Source organism: Emys orbicularis, chromosome 5 (genome assembly GCF_028017835.1).
Source record: "Emys orbicularis isolate rEmyOrb1 chromosome 5, rEmyOrb1.hap1, whole genome shotgun sequence".
Classification (NCBI taxonomy): Eukaryota; Metazoa; Chordata; order Testudines; family Emydidae; genus Emys; species Emys orbicularis.
The window spans coordinates 36,798,117-36,818,497 of NC_088687.1; the positions used below are offsets into that span (position 1 = coordinate 36,798,117).

Genomic DNA, 20,381 nt, shown 5'->3' on the forward strand with positions numbered 1-20,381 from the left:
GAAGATGGGGGACAGGCAACTGGGGGATCCAGCTGTGCAGCAAGACAGGACCTGTTTTTGACTCCACCGCAGTCCAGTCAGTCCTGCCAGTCAAACACTGGTGAACCAGATGCAGGGGAAGGAACTTCGGGTAAGTGTGTAGATACATTTTCCATTACTGGGATGAGATCCTCAAAATAGCAGGACACGGCTTTTGACTTTTCAGTAATTTGTTAGTGGTAGTGGTAGCAACTCTCTCTGTTATATCTTTTCATTCTCCTCTAGAGTTAGGCAGGGGGGGCATACGGAACAGTTTACTTCTTGGAGAAGAAGCACATTTCAAATGACTAGCATGCAGGAAATGTCAGTGACAAAACTGCCAGTTGAAAACCTCCAACAATCCACAAAACCGTTACAGGCTAGACAGTGGCAGGATCAACTTCCCCAAGGCTGTATTACACTTAAACCACCCACCAACCATTAGAAGGTAATAGTTGTTGTTTGCTATTTTTATACCAGATTAAAATGGCGACCTATATAGTAAATGTGAAAGGCTTCCTGTCCAGTTACTAAGTCCCTGAATCAAGAGACCCCACTGCTTTTGAGGAAAGATGATAAAGGCTTTTTCAACATTAGGAAGAGTGGTATTGTAAAACATGTTAATTTATGTAATAGTCCCAGTGTACATAACAAACTGAATGATGAATACATACTGTATCTCTTCTTATGCTGCCAACTGTCATTTTAAATATATATTTTTTCAAATTTTGCCAATAACAATGGCATGATATTCTTAGACTTTTCTCCCCCCATGTAGCGTAGTCATGAGAGACATGAGTTTCAGAAACACTCTGGTCAAGATAACTTATTCTGTGAGACCAAGGGAAATTAACCCAAGGAAAAGTGAAGTCTAAAAATAGCTGGATGCATGAACATAAATAAAAATTAGGTATATCAAACACAACCTCGATCATAACAGCGTACAGAAATTTTGTCCTGTAGCTGTACTATTATCTAGGAATACCCTAATGCTTTAGGCCATGTTCCTCACATCCTCCTTAACTGTATTTGGGAGCTTTTTGTGAGTACAGGCGGGACACTGTGGATAAATATCGGGATTGTTTTGATGTAGATTGATCAGCTGGTTTGTACTGGTGTCAGCCAGGAACAGCTACAGTTGTTGGGCCTCCACCCTGCACAGGCTGCCTGCCGTAGGTAGGCTACATACGTGCCTTAGTCCTGACTCTTGCACCTGAGGTAGGCTACATGTGTGCTGTTGGCAGGGGTCTGGCAGAGCAGGGTCACTGCCCTCTGAGGCACCTGGCTGTGGGGAGGAAGGGGGAGAAGTTTACTTCACAAGCCCCGAAAGCTGTGGTTCTTCTCATGGTGGCCCTGTCTGTTGTGTCTGGGGAGGGGCACTGGGCATCTGCGGCAAACTAGACATTCGGGGGAGATTAGGGTGACCAGACAGCAAGTGTGAAAAATCAGGACAGGAGGTGGGGGGTAATAGGAGCCTATATAAGAAAAAGACCCAAAAATCGGGACATCTGGTCACCCTAGGGGAGATTCACCCCGGCTAGGTCTGCGCAACCCCTCCCCCGGGCTGCACCTCCGGGGTTGCTCGAGTGTGTGTACTAGGGTTACCATCCGTCCGGGTTTCCCCGGACATGTCCCGCTTTTTCAGCTCTAAATGGCCGTCCGGGGGGAATTTCTAATACAGTAGAAATGTCAGGGATTTTCCCCTTCCCCTCATGCAGAGTGCGGCGCGGCTGATTGGACGGCTGGGCCTGATTGAAAGCCGCTCGCAGCCACGGGGGACTCTAACAACCAGAGTCCCTCCCCCTCCTCCCCTGCAGAGCAGGGTAGTGTTTGGCTCCACGTGGAGCCCGCAGCTCTCCCTCTGCCTGGTGAGCAGGGCAGGCAGGCAGGGGGTGCAGAGGCTGCAGGGGGAGGAGGAGCAGGGGCAGGGGGGGGCAGGGGCAGGGCAGGCGGGGGGCGGTGCAGAGGCTGCAGGGGCAGGCAGGCGGGGGGGGTGCACAGGCTGCAGGGCGAGGAGGAGCAGGGCAGGCAGGTTTCAGAGTAGCAGCTGCGTTAGTCTGTATCCGCAAAAAGAACAGGAGTACTTGTGGCACCTTAGAGACTTAGGCCTGGTCCCCACTAAGCCCCCACTTCGGACTAAGGTACGCAAATTCAGCTACGTTAATAACGTAGCTGAATTCGAAGTACCTTAGTCCGAACTTACCGCGGGTCCAGACGCGGCAGGCAGGCTCCCCCGTCGATGCCGCGTACTCCTCTCGCCGAGCTGGAGTACCGGCATCGACGGCGAGCACTTCCGGGATCGATCCGGGATCGATTTATTGCGTCTAAACCAGACGCGATAAATCGATCCCAGAACATCGATTGCCTGCCGCCGGACCCTCCGGTAAGTGTAGACGTACCCTAACACATTTATTAGAGCATAAGCTTTCATGGGCTACAGCCCACTTCTTCGGATGCATATAGAGTGAAACATATTGAGGAGATATATATACACACATACAGAGAGCATGAACAGGTGGGAGTTGTCTTACCAACTCTGAGAGGCCAATTAAGTAAGAGAAAAAAACTTTTGAAGTGATAATCAAGATAGCTCGGTACAGACAGTTTGATAAGAAGTGTGAGAATACTTACAAGGGGAGATAGATTCAATGTTTGTAATGGCTCAGCCATTCCCAGTCCTTATTCAATCCTGAGTTGATCGTATCTAGTTTGCATATCAATTCCAGCTCAGCAGTCTCTCGTTGGAGTCTGTTTTTGAAGTTTTTCTGTTGTAAGATAGCCACCCGCAGGTCTGTCATTGAATGACCAGACAGGTTAAAGTGTTCTCCCACTGGTTTTTGAGTATTATGATTCCTGATGTCAGATTTGTGTCCATTAATTCTTTTGCGTAGAGACTGTCCGGTTTGGCCAATGTACATGGCAGAGGGGCATTGCTGGCACATGATGGCATATATCACATTGGTAGATGTGCAAACCTCTCCAGCGCATCATCAAAGATCTACAACCTATCAAAAAGATGATCCTTTACTCTCACAGATCTTGGGTGACAGACCTGTCCTCGCTTACAGACAACCCCCCAACCTAAAGCAAATACTCACCAGCAACCACACATCACTGAACAAAAACACTGACCCAGGAACCTATCCTTGTAACAAAGCCCGATGCCAACTCTGTCCACATATCTATTCAAGTGACATCATCACAGGGCCTAATCACATCAGCCATACCATCAGGGGCTCGTTCACCTGCACATCTACCAATGTGATATATGCCATCATGTGCCAGCAGTGCCCCTCTGCCATGTACATTGGCCAAACCGGACAGTCTCTACGCAAAAGAATTAATGGACACAAATCTGACATCAGGAATCATAATACTCAAAAACCAGTGGGAGAACACTTTAACCTGTCTGGCCATTCAATGACAGACCTGCGGGTGGCTATCTTACAACAGAAAAACTTCAAAAACAGACTCCAACGAGAGACTGCTGAGCTGGAATTGATATGCAAACTAGGCTAGGTCTACACTGCAGCGGGGTTCCGACCTAAGATACGCAACTTCAGCTACGTGAATACCGTAGCTGAAGTTGCGTATTTTAGGTCGGCTTACCTAGCGGTGAGGACGCGGGAAAGTCGACCGCTGCCGCGCTGCCGCCGACTCCGCTGCCGCCTCCTGCCGAGGTGGATTTCCGGAGTCGACGGCAGAGCGATCAGGGATCGATTTTACCGCGTCTTCACTAGACGCGGTAAGTCGATCCCCGAAAAACCGATTGCTACCCGCCGGATCGGCGGGTAGTGAAGACAAAGCCCTAGATACGATCAACTCAGGATTGAATAAGGACTGGGAATGGCTGAGCCATTACAAACATTGAATCTATCTCCCCTTGTAAGTATTCTCACACTTCTTATCAAACTGTCTGTACTGAGCAACAGAGGGTCCTGTGGCACCTTTGAGACTAACAGAAGTATTGGAGCGTAAGCTTTCGTGGGTGAATGCCACGAAAGCTTACGCTCCAATACTTCTGTTAGTCTCAAAGGTGCCACAGGACCCTCTGTTGCTTTTTACAGATTCAGACTAACACGGCTACCCCTCTGATACTGTCTGTACTGAGCTATCTTGATTATCACTTCAAAAGTTTTTTTTCTCTTACTTAATTGGCCTCTCAGAGTTGGTAAGACAACTCCCACCTGTTCATGCTCTCTGTATGTGTGTATAGATATCTCCTCAATATGTTTCACTCCATATGCATCCGAAGAAGTGGGCTGTAGCCCATGAAAGCTTATGCTCTAATAAATTTGTTAGTCTCTAAGGTGCCACAAATACTCCAGGGCAGGCAGGGGCATAGAGGGTGCAGGGGCTGCAGGGTGCGTGGGGAGCAAGGAAGCACTTAGCAACCCCCAACCAAGATCAGAGAGGGAGGAGGGGGAATGCGGGGTGCTCAGAGGAGGGGGCAGAGTTGGGGCAGGGCCTTTGGGGAAGGGGTTGGTATGGGGGTGGGGAAGGGGCTGTGGAGTGTCCTCTTTTTTAAATGTTTAAATATGGTAACCCTAGTGTGTACAAGAGGGGACTGGCTCGGCTGCTGGGCGGCACGTTCCCGCCCCTCTGACTCCGCAGCCAGCCCGTCCCGAGCCTCCTCCGTAGCCAGCCAGCCCGGCTGCGAGGACCCAAAGGCAGTGGCGCGGGCCGATGACGTCAGATGGGCGCCGCGGTTCCAGTTGCTGCCGGGGCCGCCGCTGAGGGCGGTTTGGGAAGCTTTGTGGTGGTTCTGGCCGTTGCGGGTGGGAGCTGCCGCGCGCGTTGTAAGTGCGGAGCGCCCGGCCCCAGCGTGTGCGCGGAGTCAGCGCTGCCGCGAGCCGCCTGCGTTGAGCCTGGGGACGAGACGGGACGGGACTCCCCCCTCACGAGACGACAGGAGCCAGGGCCGCGCTCTCTCCGCAGCCGGGTGCTGAGGCTCCCGGGGGCTCCCTGGCCCCCGCGGTTGGAAGAACAGCGACTGTCCCCAGTCGGGTTGCAGGAGCTCGGCGACGCCTTTCCCCTGGCGCTGTGGCGCGCTCCTGGGGCTCAGCTGCCCCGGCACCAGGGCTCAGGCTTAAATCCGAAACAGCTGGGGGTGCTGGTGCCCCACGTCCTGCGACAGGAGCGTCTGTCTGTCTCTGGTTCGCCCCTTCATTGAGCAGACAAGGCGTTTCCCAGAGCCAAACAGAGATTTTCTGTCTTTTTAAAATCTCTCTCTCCCCCAGGTCTCTTAAAATCAAACTTCTGTCTGAATTAATTTGAACTGCTGCTGTTATGATTAATCTCTGACATTACTATAACTGAAAGGGTAGAGAAACGTTCTCTACTTTGTTCTGTTTTACTTTGTGCCTTTCAGGGTACTGTGTATGCATGGTAGTTAATTTAACTCTTTTCCCTATATGGTCTGGGCTAGCTCCCTATTTGTCTGCAGCATTTACACAGCAACAGGGTAGGGGGAAAAGAAAAACACTTAAAAATAGGATAATGTGATTGGAAAACCAACAAATGATGAGATTTCCAACTAAGAACTATATGCAACTGCATATAATTCTTTAAAAAAATGAAGTGGTAAAACTGTTTGTTTATTGAAAGTGATAGCTTTGGGTAATTTGCAGTAAACAAGCTGTCTAAACAGCAGAGAACTTTATTTAAAATCAAACAAACATCTGAGCCATGCTTTCAGAATTCTGTCCTCCTGCTATTCTTTCTTTCTCCACATATATTTGGGGATAATTTTGAACTCAATTTTGACTTGGGTGGTCACAGAATTTAAATGCGTCTAGTCATAACACAGCATAGGCTGTTCCCTTCTGGGTTTAAAATAAACCATTAAATAGGTGGTATGCCATCTGTAGCTAAGAGGTGATTTTCTAGAAAAGTATTGAATACTACAGTTATACACCTCTACCCCAATATAACGCGACCCGATATAACATGAATTTGGATATAACGTGGTAAAGCAGTGCTCCGGGGGGGGCTGCGCACTCCGGCGGATCAAAGCAAGTTCAATATAACACGGTTTCACCTATAATGCAGTAAGATTTTTTGGCTCCCAAGGACAGCGTTATATCGGGGTAGAGGTGTATTTGTTAATACTTGCTCTTGTGCATTAGTTGCTTGTTGAGGCACAGACCACGGCTTAGAATGGGGGAAAAGCCTGTCTACAGTTCTTGTTTCTCCTCCCCCCCCCCATTTACAGTAGGTTTAAAGTGATACTAATCTAAATTAGACCTCTTGTGGTATTTCTGAACTATTCTGTCTTCTGTTTCTTGCAGAAACCGTCTTGGGGGGAAAAAGACTTAGTCTACAAATTCAAGCTTCTTTAGACAAGATCCATTAAAGCCATCGGAAAGCAAATGTCATCAGAAATGCCAGTAGAAAATCCGTTACCCACAGACGTTCCTGATGTGGAAGAAAAGATTAATTCAAATGACAATCAAGTCAAGAAAGGAGAGCCAGGATCAGACAAGGCAGAGAGCATTGGAGTTATGTCAAAGAGGCAAATGAAGAAGCTAATGAAGCAGAAACAATGGGAAGAGCAAAGAGATTTACGCAGGTGTGATTTGAATTATGTCTCCTATGTTGCTGATTCCAATCCAGTATTTAATTTTAATGATTATGTATGTGAACAGAATATGTACATAAACTTGATGCACAGCAAAAAAGAGAATTAAAGCCAGTGTTGGTTCAAATGTGGAGTATGAGAAACTTGCTGGGCTTCTCTGTCAGAGCATCAGGGAGAACTTATTTTAGATTAACGTCCTCCTCAATGATCTGTGATTCAGCAACTGTTTCTCAGCAGATTGAGGATGTCAGGAGGACAAACCTGCAAATACTCTGCACTAATTGGTCAAAATGGTTGTTGCTGAGCAACGAGAGGTATTATGTCTACTTTCTGAACTGGCTGAGTGTGCTGCCCCTGTATCACTGCCAGCCCCTGTAGCCTGATGAGCGAGGCTAGAACCAGGAATCAGTGAGAGTCTCCTCCTTTTGATAATACGGGATGCTGTCACAATCAGAGTGGCTCATTATCTTTTAGGATGACATGATGGTAGGAATTTATTTTGGGGTAAGGAAAGGGGTATCAAAGCATGGGCTCTTCTAGGTCAATATGAACCTTAGCAACACACTAGTTGGTACCTTCCCAAGACAGTGGCTATTCAGAATGAACTTTTTGAGCCTCAGTTTCCTGCCTTGATCTTGGGCTGATGCTTCCCATCTCTCACACTGTAGCATACTTCCTTAGCCACTGAAAAGATACCTGCTAGAATCTGGAATGTAAAATATATTGTTTCACTGAGACCCCTAACTGGCCCTTTTGTCCATAGTGGTTGTTACTAGTATATGACCTGATCCAAGTCCCATTGAAATGGATGGGATTCTTTCCAGCGATGTTAGTTAGCTCTGGATCAGACACACAGTGTTATAGGTTTTCTCACTATTCTACAAACAGAGAAAGATGAGCCTTGGGTTGTTTCTGAACTTGCCTCCATTGCTACACAACTACCCAAGAAACTGGGGCAGCCTCACACTATCTCTTATTTGAACTTTTCAATAAAGCGTATGTTTATCTCCTAACATCTGCACCATGCACATCTAACCAACTGTACAGACCTGACAATCCTTATTTTTTAACTTTTTATATTTTTTTAGGCAGAGACGAAAAGAGAAACGCCAGAAAAGAAAACTGGAGCGTCAGTATCAGTTGGAATCTAACAATGAAGGGAGTGACAGGAAGCGTATACGTAGGGATGTTGTTCCTAGTACTCTTCGCCTTATTATAGACTGCAGTTTTGACAACTTGATGGTATTAAAGGTAAATGAAATTTTGCCATTGGAAGCAAATGGATTCTCTGATACTAATGTGGCGTGATCTGAGAATGGAAGAATTTATGGGCAGATGAAAATGAAACAATCTCTTTGTCTTGGTGCATGAGGGATAGCTTATATGTTAGCTTCTTAAATTTGTCAGATTTCAAACGATTACCTCTATGTAAACTTGCTAAAAATAGCAGTCATCTTTCTAGAGATCTGTTCTTGAAAATTGATTTGATTCCAGAATAGACAGTAGAACCTTGTCCCTGATATCCTCCATTAAATTTTCTCATGCTCCGAGAGCACTCTGCTGGGGGGGTATTGCAGAGGTCTTTCCCCTCCCTCATCCCCTTTCCTGTTCCAGGTATGTTTGAGGCCCCTAGCAGAGTTAGTGAGAACACATGGGTTACAGCGTGTTCAGTATTATGGTGATACTCAGCTCTGTTTCAGTCACAGAGGATGGTCCAGTAGAACAAGTAATTTAGAGTTTTAATGAAATCTCAGGATGGATGAAGTTGAACTGGCTTCTGGGTAATAAAAGATTGGAGTGATTTTGGTGGGTAGGGGTACGGAATAGGGAGAATCAGAAAGGGCCCCCCCTGTACTCTAAGGAAGTGTTTTCACCATTTGTAAGCCAGGTGCCATCCAGAGCCGTCCCTAGGATACGGCAAATCGGGGCAACTGCCCCGGGACCCGCACTTTGGCAGACCTTGCGCTTCGTGAGGAGGCAGGAGTGGGAGGAGGAGCCCACCTACCAGCCTCCCTCTCCCCCCAGCGCCTCCTGCTCACCTGTGGGCCCCGCTGATCAGCACCTCCCCCACCCTCCCAGTGCCTACCGCTGTTTTAGCGTCTGGAGGCGCCGGGGGGGGGGGGGGGGGGGAGCGAGGGTGCAGCATGCGCAAAACTGGGTGGGGAAAAGGTGGGACAGGGTGGGGCCGTGGGGAAAGGGGTGGAGTGCGAGTGGGGCCTGGGGGGAGCACCCCCCTGGCAGATAGGCGCCAAGTTTCTATGTCCCTGGCCCTGCACCCCTATAGGGACGGCCCTGGTGCCATCTTAGTTTTACTGTACTTCTTGTTGACTAAACAACAGCTGTAGCCAAAAAGGCATTTTTTTCACCTACATCTGGCTAGAAGAGTGTACCCTTTTCTTTTTTGATGCAAGCCTTTCTACCATCATCTATGTCTTTATTATTATAGCACTTGGGAGCCCTTGTCATGGACCAGGATCCTATTGTGGTAGGTGGTGTACAAATACAAAGCCCAAAGATGGTCTCTGCTCTGAAGATTTTAAAGTCTGACTAATGCCTCAAGACTAGACCACCGTATTACACTCTGTGTGAGGCTGCACAGAATACACTGGCAGCTAGAGTGTAATACAGGAAGCATATAACACTAGTACTCAGTGGCACTGTTGTCCAGTAGGTTTCTGGGTAGAGTTCAAAGTGATTGAATCTATTTTAAGTCCTAAATGGGTTGGAACTCAGTTACCTGAGGCATTTCTCTTTATGCCATACTGTCACAACTGAGATCAGAGGTGCTCCTTTGAGATACATGAGAAGGAGCTGCTGGTAGGGCATTTTCCATAAAAGTTTCTTGACTCTAGAATGCACTTTTGTGTGCAAAGCCCATAGCTTTTCTCAGGTATTTATGGAGGTTGAGAGATTAGAGGTGGAGGGTCTGGAGACTTTGATTGTTTCATGGTACGGTTGGTTAGAGGATGGCCATTGTTTGTTTTTTATTTGTCCTTTGCTGGATAATCTAAACATTGTTTTTATGTAACTGAAATAAAAACATGGTATTGATGAACTTCATATCCATGACTTGTTTGAAATAAAAAAAAAATAGTATAATTTGAATGGGGTGTTTTGTGTGGGTGGGAAAGGGTGTTTTTATAATTAAAATATGCATGATGATAAAAACAACAAGGAGTCCGGTGGCACCACTGGACTCTTTGTTGTTTTGTGGATACAGACGAACACGGCTACTCCCGATACATGATGATAAAGGAATCTATTCTATTTCTGGAAGTAGTTACACATACTACTATTGAGTCACAGATTGTGTATTATTCAGTCGTTCATTGACTTATAATTACATAGAACAATGTGAATCGAGTCACAATTTGCATAATAGTGGTTAAATATGTACTCTAGGGGAGATGCATATATTTGTGTGTGTGTACATAATTCCCTCACAGCTGTCATTCTCCTTTTCTCTTGAAGGGTCTAATGCTGTCCCACTCAGGAATCTATTTTGCTGGTTAAAAGCTTCCTTTCTCTCTCTCTAGCTTCTGACTGACTCTTGGTAAAGCATTTTGTGGTGATCTGTCTGAAGGACTGTATAAAAACAAATTGTGTTATATACAGGATGTCAAGAAGCTTCACAAGCAAATTCAGAGATGTTATGCAGAAAACCGTAAAGCATTACATCCTGTACAGGTATGTTACAACAACTGTCTATATTTGAGCGCTGGCCATGCTTAGTGATGTACAGAGCATGTAGAAGAGGCAGTCCTTGCCCAAAAGAGGGTACAGTTTTAGTAAAATGAAAAAAATAACTTAGTTTGATCATATTTATGTCATTCCTGTATTAAAGGAATGCTAACACTACCTTCCTGATAGTGAGCACCATAAAAATAGCTACATAGATAAAAAGGCATGTGAATGTCAATATAAAAGCTGCCAGTCCAAAATACCTTTTGGATGTCCACTTTTCTTTCTGCAGCACATAAGGCAAAAAATGCTTAGTCCTTAACCCTTTGTACTGACCGTTTAAAAATGTTCTTAGTGCCAGATTCCTTTAGTAAATAATGAAAGTGAGTTTTAGTTAACACTTCAGAAAAAAAGCTTGTCTGATAAAGCATGTGTGGAGACAAATCAGCATCTTGAATTTGGATATTGTACACTTTTTTTTTTTTTTTTTTGTATCCCTCTAAGTTTTACTTGACCAGCCATGGAGGCCAGTTGAAGAACAACATGAATGAAAATGACAAAGGATGGGTCAACTGGAAGGTAATGACAGATAATTAAGCAATTCTGTGACTCAGTATTTTTCCTGGGAAATTTCTATCTTAATATTCATTCAAGGATTGCTACAGTTACTTTGGCTTGTATCTTTTCCATGTACTGTATTTTATCAAGATATCAAAAAAGTGGTGGTAGTTTATCTCTTAATGACTTCAGTTTTGAGTGAATTTAGTGTTCATACGAGTGACTGCCCTGGCTTAAGACTAGCTTTGTATAAGTAGGCATTTCTTCAGTTAATATTACTGATGCATCTCTGTTCTGACTTGTAATGTTCCCACTTCTTGATTCTTGCTATTCATGGCTTTTTATCTCAGATTGTATTGACTAACCATGAAGCTAAATACATCTGTTATGCCTTGATCTAGACTAGATTCTGGTTTCCAGAGGTGAAGTGTTAATGAGCTGACCCATACTTTCTTACCTGGTTCCAGAAAATGACACCAGTACTGTCAAGAATGGCACGTTCAGTAAGACTGCTGACATACTGGGTTTCTTATTCTTGTAACTCCTTTTCTTTAATAATGTTCCCACGTTATTTTAATTGTTTGCATGAGGAAGCATTGCCTAGGAGGAGGTCAGAGTTCCTTACGCAGTTCTGTCAAATGTTATGTGACCTTGAGCAAATCTCTTTGGGTATGTCTACGCTGCACTAAAACACCCGTGGCTGGCCTGTTAGTGTGGGGCTATAAAATGATTTTAAATAACATATGATCTATATGTATGTCTCTTATCTAGAGGCTTACCATCCCCTGATGGTAGCCTGGGTGGCCCTAACTACTTCAGATACCCCCAGTGGGTGTCTGTCTAGTCTGTTGGTTCTGATTTGCCCACACAACTACTCCCTGTCTTGAGAGTGATCATTATTAAACCCTGTGATAGATCTGTACGTAGTGTCTTTCCTATCCTGGCATTCTTTCCTAACAACACTCGAGTGTTTGTAGAGAAGTGGCATACCTTGAGCTATTCTTTCCTTCCTGCTTGATTTTTCTTACAGCACCTATTAAACTAAACCAATATATTCATACAATAACTTGGTCAACAAACTGTATTCATAAATTATAGAGCAGTTCCATCACACAAGTCCTGGTGACTGCTTTTAAAAAGCAGTAGCAGAAATCTTTCTTGCCAAGCAATAGCTGAGCATTTATCCTGGCTTCCCTTTCGAAAAAAGGTCTTGGAAGTGATTTAGGTCCACAGGGAGTCACAAGGGTTTGACCTCTTCTGAGAGTCCAGAGGAATTGCAGAAGGCCTTAAACTTTTCACAAGCCACTGCTTCTGAGAGCTGTGTTGGGAACTGTGGGATAGGTACCTAGAAAGCAGTATAGTGGATATGGGACAAAACTGTACTTGACTTGGCATAGACAGCATGGTCACACTGCTCCATTGGTACTTCTGCTGGTGTTTAGCCTGGCCAAGCATTATTCAATAGCATGAGTAACCTTTGAACTTCTTTGTATCTCAAAGGATATCCATATTTCATCAGAGCATTATAATGAGCTAATAAAGAAGGAAGACCTTGTGTATCTTACATCAGACTCCCCTGATGTGCTGAATGAACTAGATGAGACTAAAGCCTATGTAATTGGAGGTCTGGTGGATCACAATCACCACAAGGTAGACGGATACTACGTTCTTTAAAGCTGCTCTTTCAGCATGTAATTCAGTGTTATTACTGAACACATGCAAATCAGCAAAAACGGATACTTATTTAAAAAACATATTGGTTTATTTTGTGCAGTAAAACTCTTAAGAACCAAAAGTGGAGGTGGTTGTATGTAGTGACTTTTTGTAGTTCATGTGTCATTAAAAAAATTGGGGGATAAATTTTGTCTTGGCAAATGATTCTTCAGAACCAAGCAGGTTGAACTACTGTCAAAGCCTGAGAGCTAAATGGAGCTCTGTTGGCCTGCAGAATGTAGTCACTGCAGTACCAATTTCTTATGAAAAAGTAAGTGTTAAAGTAGTACTAGAATTTAAAATAACAAACCAAAAACACTGCTCTCTTAAAAAACAATAATAATAATAATTAATAAACAGCTCAGGTAAACTTGAGTTTTAATGTTTGCTAAACAAGATACAACTCTGAATAATTTGTATTAATTCTTAGTGTTCAACACAAATACTACCTTAAAACAGACTACACTTCGCACTTTGTCTTGAGTTGCAACAGTATGACACTGCTTGCAAAACCCCTGCCTGAAAACAGTAATTGTCTTATTCATTTTGTCTTTCTTTCCCAGTGGTAGAAAGCTCATTGTATTGTACAGTCTTATCAGAAATCGTGATTCTTGGTTAACTTTTTGGGGGCTTTTCTTTGCTGCAGGGGATTACTTACAAAAAAGCACTAGAACAGGGAATTGGTCATGCACAGCTTCCACTTGGAAATTTTGTGAAAATGAACAGCCGGAAAGTATTGGCAGTTAATCATGGTAAGTCATGAGTTTGCAAAATAAAAATGAAAATGTGCAGAATTTGTCAGCAATATCAAATTATATGAATCTTCAAAAGTACATCAGAGCATAAAGACCTAATTCTTATTTCAGTAGTGGCTGGGTGCCTTTAATCTTTATAAAAGTGAGATTTTTTCCAATTGTGCCTGAGTGACTTAGGAACTTAAGTCCCATTGAGTTGTCGTATGGAAAACATGGCACTCTGGAAAATCCTACCCACAGTTGCTAAATTTCCTCCTTGAAAACGGTCGAAGGACCAGAATATTAGGATTTACCGTTGTATTTCTATTCCCTTTAAAAGAGATGAAAAACTGGCCCTATTTCACAGTTTTGGTGTGCATTGATTATGTGGTGGATAGTTGCACAATTTACTCAACTTGCTTTTAGCAATATTCTGTTTTCTCTCCCCGATTCCCTTGCATTGGCATTTAGCAAGAGCCCAGAATGCATGTACTTGGTTTTCGAAGTCTGATAGGTTGAGGTATACAACCACAGTCTACCTAATTTATCTTTTTCTTTTTTTAAAAAAACCCTTAGTCTTTCAGTTTTGACACCTGGGACCTTTTAGTGATTAGTTAGATTTAAATATAAGCATATGCAATATGGTTGCTGCTCAACTTTTTTTTTTATTTATTTATTTTTTTAATTTGGTTTTACTATTTTATGTGTCTTTATTTTTCACCATTTGAATTTCTTCTACCGTCTCTTATTTTATTGAAAATGTCCAAGTTTGGTTTTATCGTTGTTGCTAAAAGTATTTATTATCTTAAATCTTATCAAATGTTGATGATGTGTGCAGTGGCATGCTCGTCCAGTCTCAGAATTACCAGTGGATGTCCATCATAAATGTAGCAGAGAATCAGCTATAACTTTGAATCTTAAGCTTAATCATTAACTAGCGACTTAAGTATTACCAAAACCCATATATTGGAAGCATTTCACTCACACACACACACACAGCTGTAGCTTTAAATATTATATCACAAGGTAGAGAACAGGGTTCCACATATTATCCATTTAAAACTGCAGGATATTAGCTGGGGCCATTTTCATAGAATCATAGATTATTAGGGTTGGAAGGGACCTCAGGAGATCATCTAGTCCAACCCCCTGCTCAAAGCAGGATCAATCCCCAACTAAATCCCCAAATGGCCCCCTCAAGGATTGAACTCACAACCCTGGGTTTAGCAGGCCAACGCTCAAACCACTGAGCTATCCCTCCCCCCTGTAGTTCTCTTGCAACAGTCGTAAACTGACCTCTAGTATCATTTCTGGGAGCTAACTTCTAGGCTGGGAGTCAGATCACAGTTCTATTCCTGACTCTTCTGCTGATCCACTGTGTGTTTTTGGGTAAATCTCTTAGCCTCTCTGAATCTATCTGTAAAATGGGATTGTTTATGGTTATCTGCCATTGTAAAGCATTTTGAGAACGATAATTGAAAAGCACTAAATATATAAAGTACTTCTATTAAAATCTCATGTTAATGCAATATCCTTGTTGAGGATTTTAGACACAAGACAGGAAATTCAAAATGTAGGGTTCCTTTAACTATTGTAATTCAATCCCTTGCACATATTGTAACCTTAATATTATTTGGCCCAATTTCAATAGGAATACTTTCATGCGAAGTACAACTTGACATGAATAAGGATGGCAGAATTGGGCCACCCCTATTATATATCTGTATATGTAATATAAGGGATATTTCCATGTATTTTTTCTTTTTTTAAACTATAAATATATATTTGCATTTATTTCACTATATGCTATTGCCCAGTGAAACAGCTGTTTGGTTCTGACTTTGCTATTCTTGGGAACGAAAAGTATAGTACCAGGTCCCACAGGCTGGGCACTCTTGCTACTGTCTCAGAGGGGCATGAGGAGGGATAGGTCCATAATATAAACATTTTAGTAGGGTTGCCATTCTCTCAAGCGTTTTAATTAAATAGAACCCCCTGGTGGTGGAAGATGGACAGGAACACTGTTAAATTTACATTTGGGATATAATTAGATCTCACAAGGATTTTAGCTTCTACATTTTCATGGCCAGTTCAATCTTAAACATCTGAAATTGCATTTACAGTAAAAGCTGTTTTATCTGGCATGTTGGGGGAATGGGTGGTGCTGGTAAGTGAAAAAAGAGGGAGGGAGTTTGGGTGCGGGGCACGGGCTCTGGGAGGGAGTTTGGGAGGAGGTTTGGGGCAGCGGCTTGGGGCATGGGAGGGGGGCAGCGTGCAGATTCCCAGCTAATGGGAGCTGCGTTGCTAGTGCTCGGGGTGGTGCAGGGGCAGCGCGCAGAGCCACCTGCTGTGCCTCCGCCTAGGAGCAGCCAGGACAGGTCGCTGTTTGCGGGGAGCTTCCCAAGGTGAGCGGCCCCTGGATCCGGCGCCCCCTCCCGCATCCCAAGCCCCTGCCAGCCCCACGCCAATTGGACTATAAACCAGAATTTCAATGAAGATCAGAAATGTTGGTTTATAGAGCTTTCCGGTTGGTGAAGTGCCAGATAAAACAGCTTTTACTGTACTTGGTTTAGGATTTAAAAGATTCTCATCTGTTGAGATCTAAAATACCGTATCAGGCATAGCCAAGAGATGATTATATGGATAAGAAACTTTGTTTCCTTCAGCTAAACATAACATTCTAAGACTAGGACTTTGTAATACAGTAACTCCTCACTTAATGTTGTAGTTATGTTCCTGAAAAATGCAACTTTAAGTGAAACAACGTTAAACGAATCCAATTTTCCCATAAGATTTAATGTAAATGCAGGGGGGTTAGGTTCCAAGGAAATTTTTGGGGGGCAGACAAAAGGCATTATATACTGTACTGTATGTAGTTGGGAAGTGCCCCTGGCTTACCCCACACAGGCACAGCCCGCTGCAGGCAAGGACACTAGGAAGCACCTTTGCAGCAGCAGCGGCAGCTTCCCCGGAGAAGAACAGGCTTGGACTTTGCCGAGAATGCTCCAGGCCCACCTCTTCCCACTCTCACTCCACCTCCTCTCCAGAGCACGCCACATCCCTTCCCCTCCCCCCCAAAAAAGTCCTAAGCGCCGCCAAACAGCTGTTTGGCGGCGCTTAGGAGTTTCTGGGAGGGAGGGGGAGGAGCGGAGATGCAGCGCTTCCCTGCTCCTGCCCCTCCCTCCCAGAAAGTCCTAAGCGCGAAGTGCTGAGAGGGAGGGGGAGGAGCGGAGAAGCCCCGTGTCTCCACTCCTCCCCCTTCCTCACAGAAAATCCTACGCTCCGCTAAACAGCTGGAGACGCGGCGCTTCCCTGCTTCTCCCTCTCCCTCCCATAAAGTCCTAAGCGCCACCAAACAGCTGTTTGGCAGTGGGGGAAGCACTGGGAGGGAGGGGGAGGAGGCGGAGAAGCGGAACTTGTGCAATGCTCCCTTGTAAAGTCGCTGCTCTTCCACAGTATCTTACAAGCAGGCAGCCAAACGATGTTATAAGGGAGCATTGCACAACTTTAAACGAGCATGTTCCCTAATTGAACAGGGACGTAACATTGAAACAACATTAAGCGGGACAAGGTTAAATGAGGAGTTACTGTATTGGAAAATGTTGTTTAAAATTTCTCTCCACCTCTGAACATCCTTTCTAGTTCTGGCTGCTGTATTGAGACCACTCTCTCTATCAAGACTGTGAGCTGGGAACTGCTAGCTTGGATGCTGAGTCCCTCTCAGCATTAGGCAGAGAGGTTAAGCAACTTTCCCCCATTTCCCTATCTGTAAAATGTAGATATTTGTCTGTTTGGAGGATCATTGTGAGGATTTAAGTGCTTATAAAGCACTTAGAAGATTAAGCATACTACACATAGAGTAATTACAAAATAGTATAACAAGGCAGGTCAAATTTAGGGCAAACATTAACTTGTGTCCTTTTATTTAAAAACAAATACAACTAAATCAGTGTGGCACAAGTGTAACATGTCAGAGTGCGGTGGGTAGGAGGAAGAGATGATTGTTTTTGTTTGGATAATTATCTTTTCTTCACCATTCTTTAGCATAGTAAAAGGAAGCAAGTACATTTTGTGCCTGGGTTGGGTGCATCTCCATGACTTTGGCTGTTCTAAATAATTTTCAAAACATACTTATTTTGGGGGCAGAGGGAAAGCTCATACAAGAACAAGAACTGACTGGCGCAGCAGTACTGCATTTTCTGTTTAATCCGAAGGGCTTTATTTATTTTGCATTGTTGGGGGAAGAGGTAAGATCCTTGCAACAGTTGGCTTATGTTTTTAAACGTGTGTTCTTTAAGAATTAGTCTCTGTTCCTGTCAGAAATTCAGTTACTTCACTATTGAAGAGCTGGTGGTCTCTCTTGATTGCAGTGTTTGAGATAATCCTTTCTTATCTGGAGAAGAGAAACTGGAAGGAAGCATTTTTCAGTGTCTTGCCACCACGGAAAGGGGCCAGTCCTCTGGGCGAAGCCAATGACTCCTCCAAACGTGAGCTGCATGAAAAAGAGGCTGGTGAAGATAATAGCTCGGACAGCGACTAGGCAACTCTGGAAGAGGGCAGGAATGAAAAGTGCATGTGGCACAAAGGATAGAAATAAGACATGAGTTAGATGAAACCTCTGAGAACAATCTATCTCACTAGCGGTATTTGTTTTAAGTGGCTACACTTGGAAAGAAGTGGTAAAGATTGTTATTTTTACCTTGAAAATACTTCATTTTTGGAGCTTTTTATAAAGTAAATTAATGGCAAATGCAGAACATATTTTGTTATGGAAGCTAATATTTATTTTCCTTTTAAATATTTTATTTGATACACACAGAACGGTTTTATTTTATTTTCCTGAAGCTTGTGATGGAACCTAATAATTAATGTGTTTGTAACTGTCCCTGTTTTGTGTATGTACCCTTGATATTTTATTATTCTTCCCTATCCACCTCTATCTTGTATTATGTCTTAAAAACAATGAGTGTCAAAGGTTAGTGAATCTGAAAGCTCCTTCCGGCATTGCCTGTTGCAAAGTGTGTATAACCTCTCACCATCAGTGGGGTTTTTGCTAAGCAAAGAATGGTCTTATAGTCTCTGAAAAAACATTGGGAGCCAGGAACTCTGCTTTGGGCCTGCTTTGGACACTTTAAAACATAGTTTTTTAAAAAACATCATCTGTCACAGCAGACCTGCCTATAGAATGAGTATCCTACTTCTCTGGCAGGGTTGTGAATATTTCAAAAAAAGTTACTCTTCTTGCCTCTTGAACTGAAGCTCTCTGTTCTAACTAAATTTTTAAAATAGCCATTTCAGTACACCTGAAGCAGGCCAAAAGCCAGCCTTGGAGGCAGAAGGTGCCCTTTCACACCTGTGAGGCCATTCTCTCATCCCTTTCTGCAGGGACTATCCAGAAGGGAGCCAGTTGTAGTGTAGCTTATTGGATGTGGACAAACAAGTACCTACCGAGAGCAAGTCTGCAATCATCAATAGACTCCCAAAGAGCATTTGGATGATAGCAGCTTCTGGTCACTTGTGACGTGGGCTGGTTTTGAACAGGTGATATAGATATGACTGGCTCTGTATCCAGCTCCAGTCCTCCCTCCACTGTCACCACTTTCAGACTGGGAATTGAACTGAAATATGTGTAGATGTACATGTGGCCTATTGTTTTACAGGGTTGGCAACAAGCAAATTATGATTTGACATGTTCAGTGTGATCATTTTTATGCTTTTTTTAATAAAAATTAATTTTGAGAACTCATTAGGCAGCCATCTGATAAACTACAGTGAAGATTCATCTGCCTTAGGTCGTGGACAACAGTTTGTTGCTCAAATAAAATACTGTGGTGGGTTTATTGTGTAGATATGCCACAGAGAAATATGTTACCTTTTGTCTCTGAACCTGGAGAAACTTTTGGACAAAAGCATTGTCTTGTTTTGTTTGAAGAGCCGAAGAAATGTATCGCATAAACAAAGTAAAGCACTTGCCAGTACCAGTTTCCTTTGTTAATAAACAAATGGATAAACTAGCAAAGGTACAAAGTGTAATTTTACAGTTGAGGTATTGCCTACTGCTGCACAGAGTATTGATTAAATCTGATCGAAGCATTTGAAGTTTCAGTTAAGATTCTCTAATTCTACCACGTGTCTTGTTTCCTTCTCAGATTTGAGCACATTAAAATTAAATGCTACAATTTATTCATGTGGAATTAATTTCACAACTCTAAAAGGTAGTTCTTCTGCATTGTTGTATTGACCAGAACTATTTTTTTTTTTTTTTTTTTTTTTTTTGTATGGTGGAAGTTACGTTTTTTAACAACAAAATATATTCTCTTGTCTCTTCACTGGTGTGATTTACATATTAAGCAAGAATTCATTTTTTTTAACCCAAAGAAGCTCTGAAATGGACACTTTACAACATCGTCTGCAGATAACTTTGAAATATATTCATGTCTTTGTTTCAACATATTACACACTATTTAAAACAATTTCTTTCTTACGTTTTCCTCTCTAGTGTGTGTCAGCCACTACCTCTCTCATTTGGCTTCTGCCTCAAGTTTTTGGTTTCTCTTTTTTTTTAATTTGCACTAACATATCACCATGTCTTACTGTGTCAAATATAATGATTTGAAAATGGTTATCGAGTGCTCATCATTACCATTTTTAAAATGAGTTGCATAATGTGAAAATCAGTCATTTGCAAGTAGGAGACTCTTGATCAATGAAATAGAGCAACACAAAATGAAACATTCAGGACTTCTGTCGTGGGCAAAGTGATTCATTTTGGAGAGGAAGATGTGACTCACTTAAAACTTTCTACCAACTTCAAATTTGCACTTTTTAAGACCAGCAACATCATTTTTCAGCTCAGTTGGCAATTGTAAGGCGCCAAGGTCCATACATGAGCCAGATCAGTTTAACTTGACTCATTCCTCTCTCTCCCAATGCATCATGTCTTCTCCTTTCTCAGTATTTTAAACAACATGCACTTTGGGGCCGGGACATCTTTGTTTTATTTCTTTTCCAAGGCTGAGTATATTGTTGATAAACCATAAGCAATTGAGTTGTGCAATCCTGATGCCTCTCTGAGGCAATATCAAGAGTGGTGACAA

At 43.2% G+C, this 20,381-nt stretch overlaps 1 protein-coding gene across 1 annotated transcript; it reads left to right on the plus strand.

The window, feature by feature from the left end:
- Window positions 1-4,797: 4,797 nt before the first annotated feature.
- TRMT10A (tRNA methyltransferase 10A) lies at window positions 4,798-19,361 on the plus strand. Its single transcript, XM_065404995.1, has 8 exons — window positions 4,798-4,817; window positions 6,309-6,589; window positions 7,687-7,849; window positions 10,214-10,285; window positions 10,784-10,858; window positions 12,338-12,487; window positions 13,197-13,302; window positions 17,655-19,361. The coding sequence occupies exons 2-8, from the start codon at window positions 6,390-6,392 to the stop codon at window positions 17,822-17,824; spliced, it is 936 nt and encodes a 311-aa protein (XP_065261067.1). The 5' UTR covers window positions 4,798-4,817; window positions 6,309-6,389; the 3' UTR covers window positions 17,825-19,361.
- The last annotated feature ends 1,020 nt before the right edge of the window (window positions 19,362-20,381 follow it).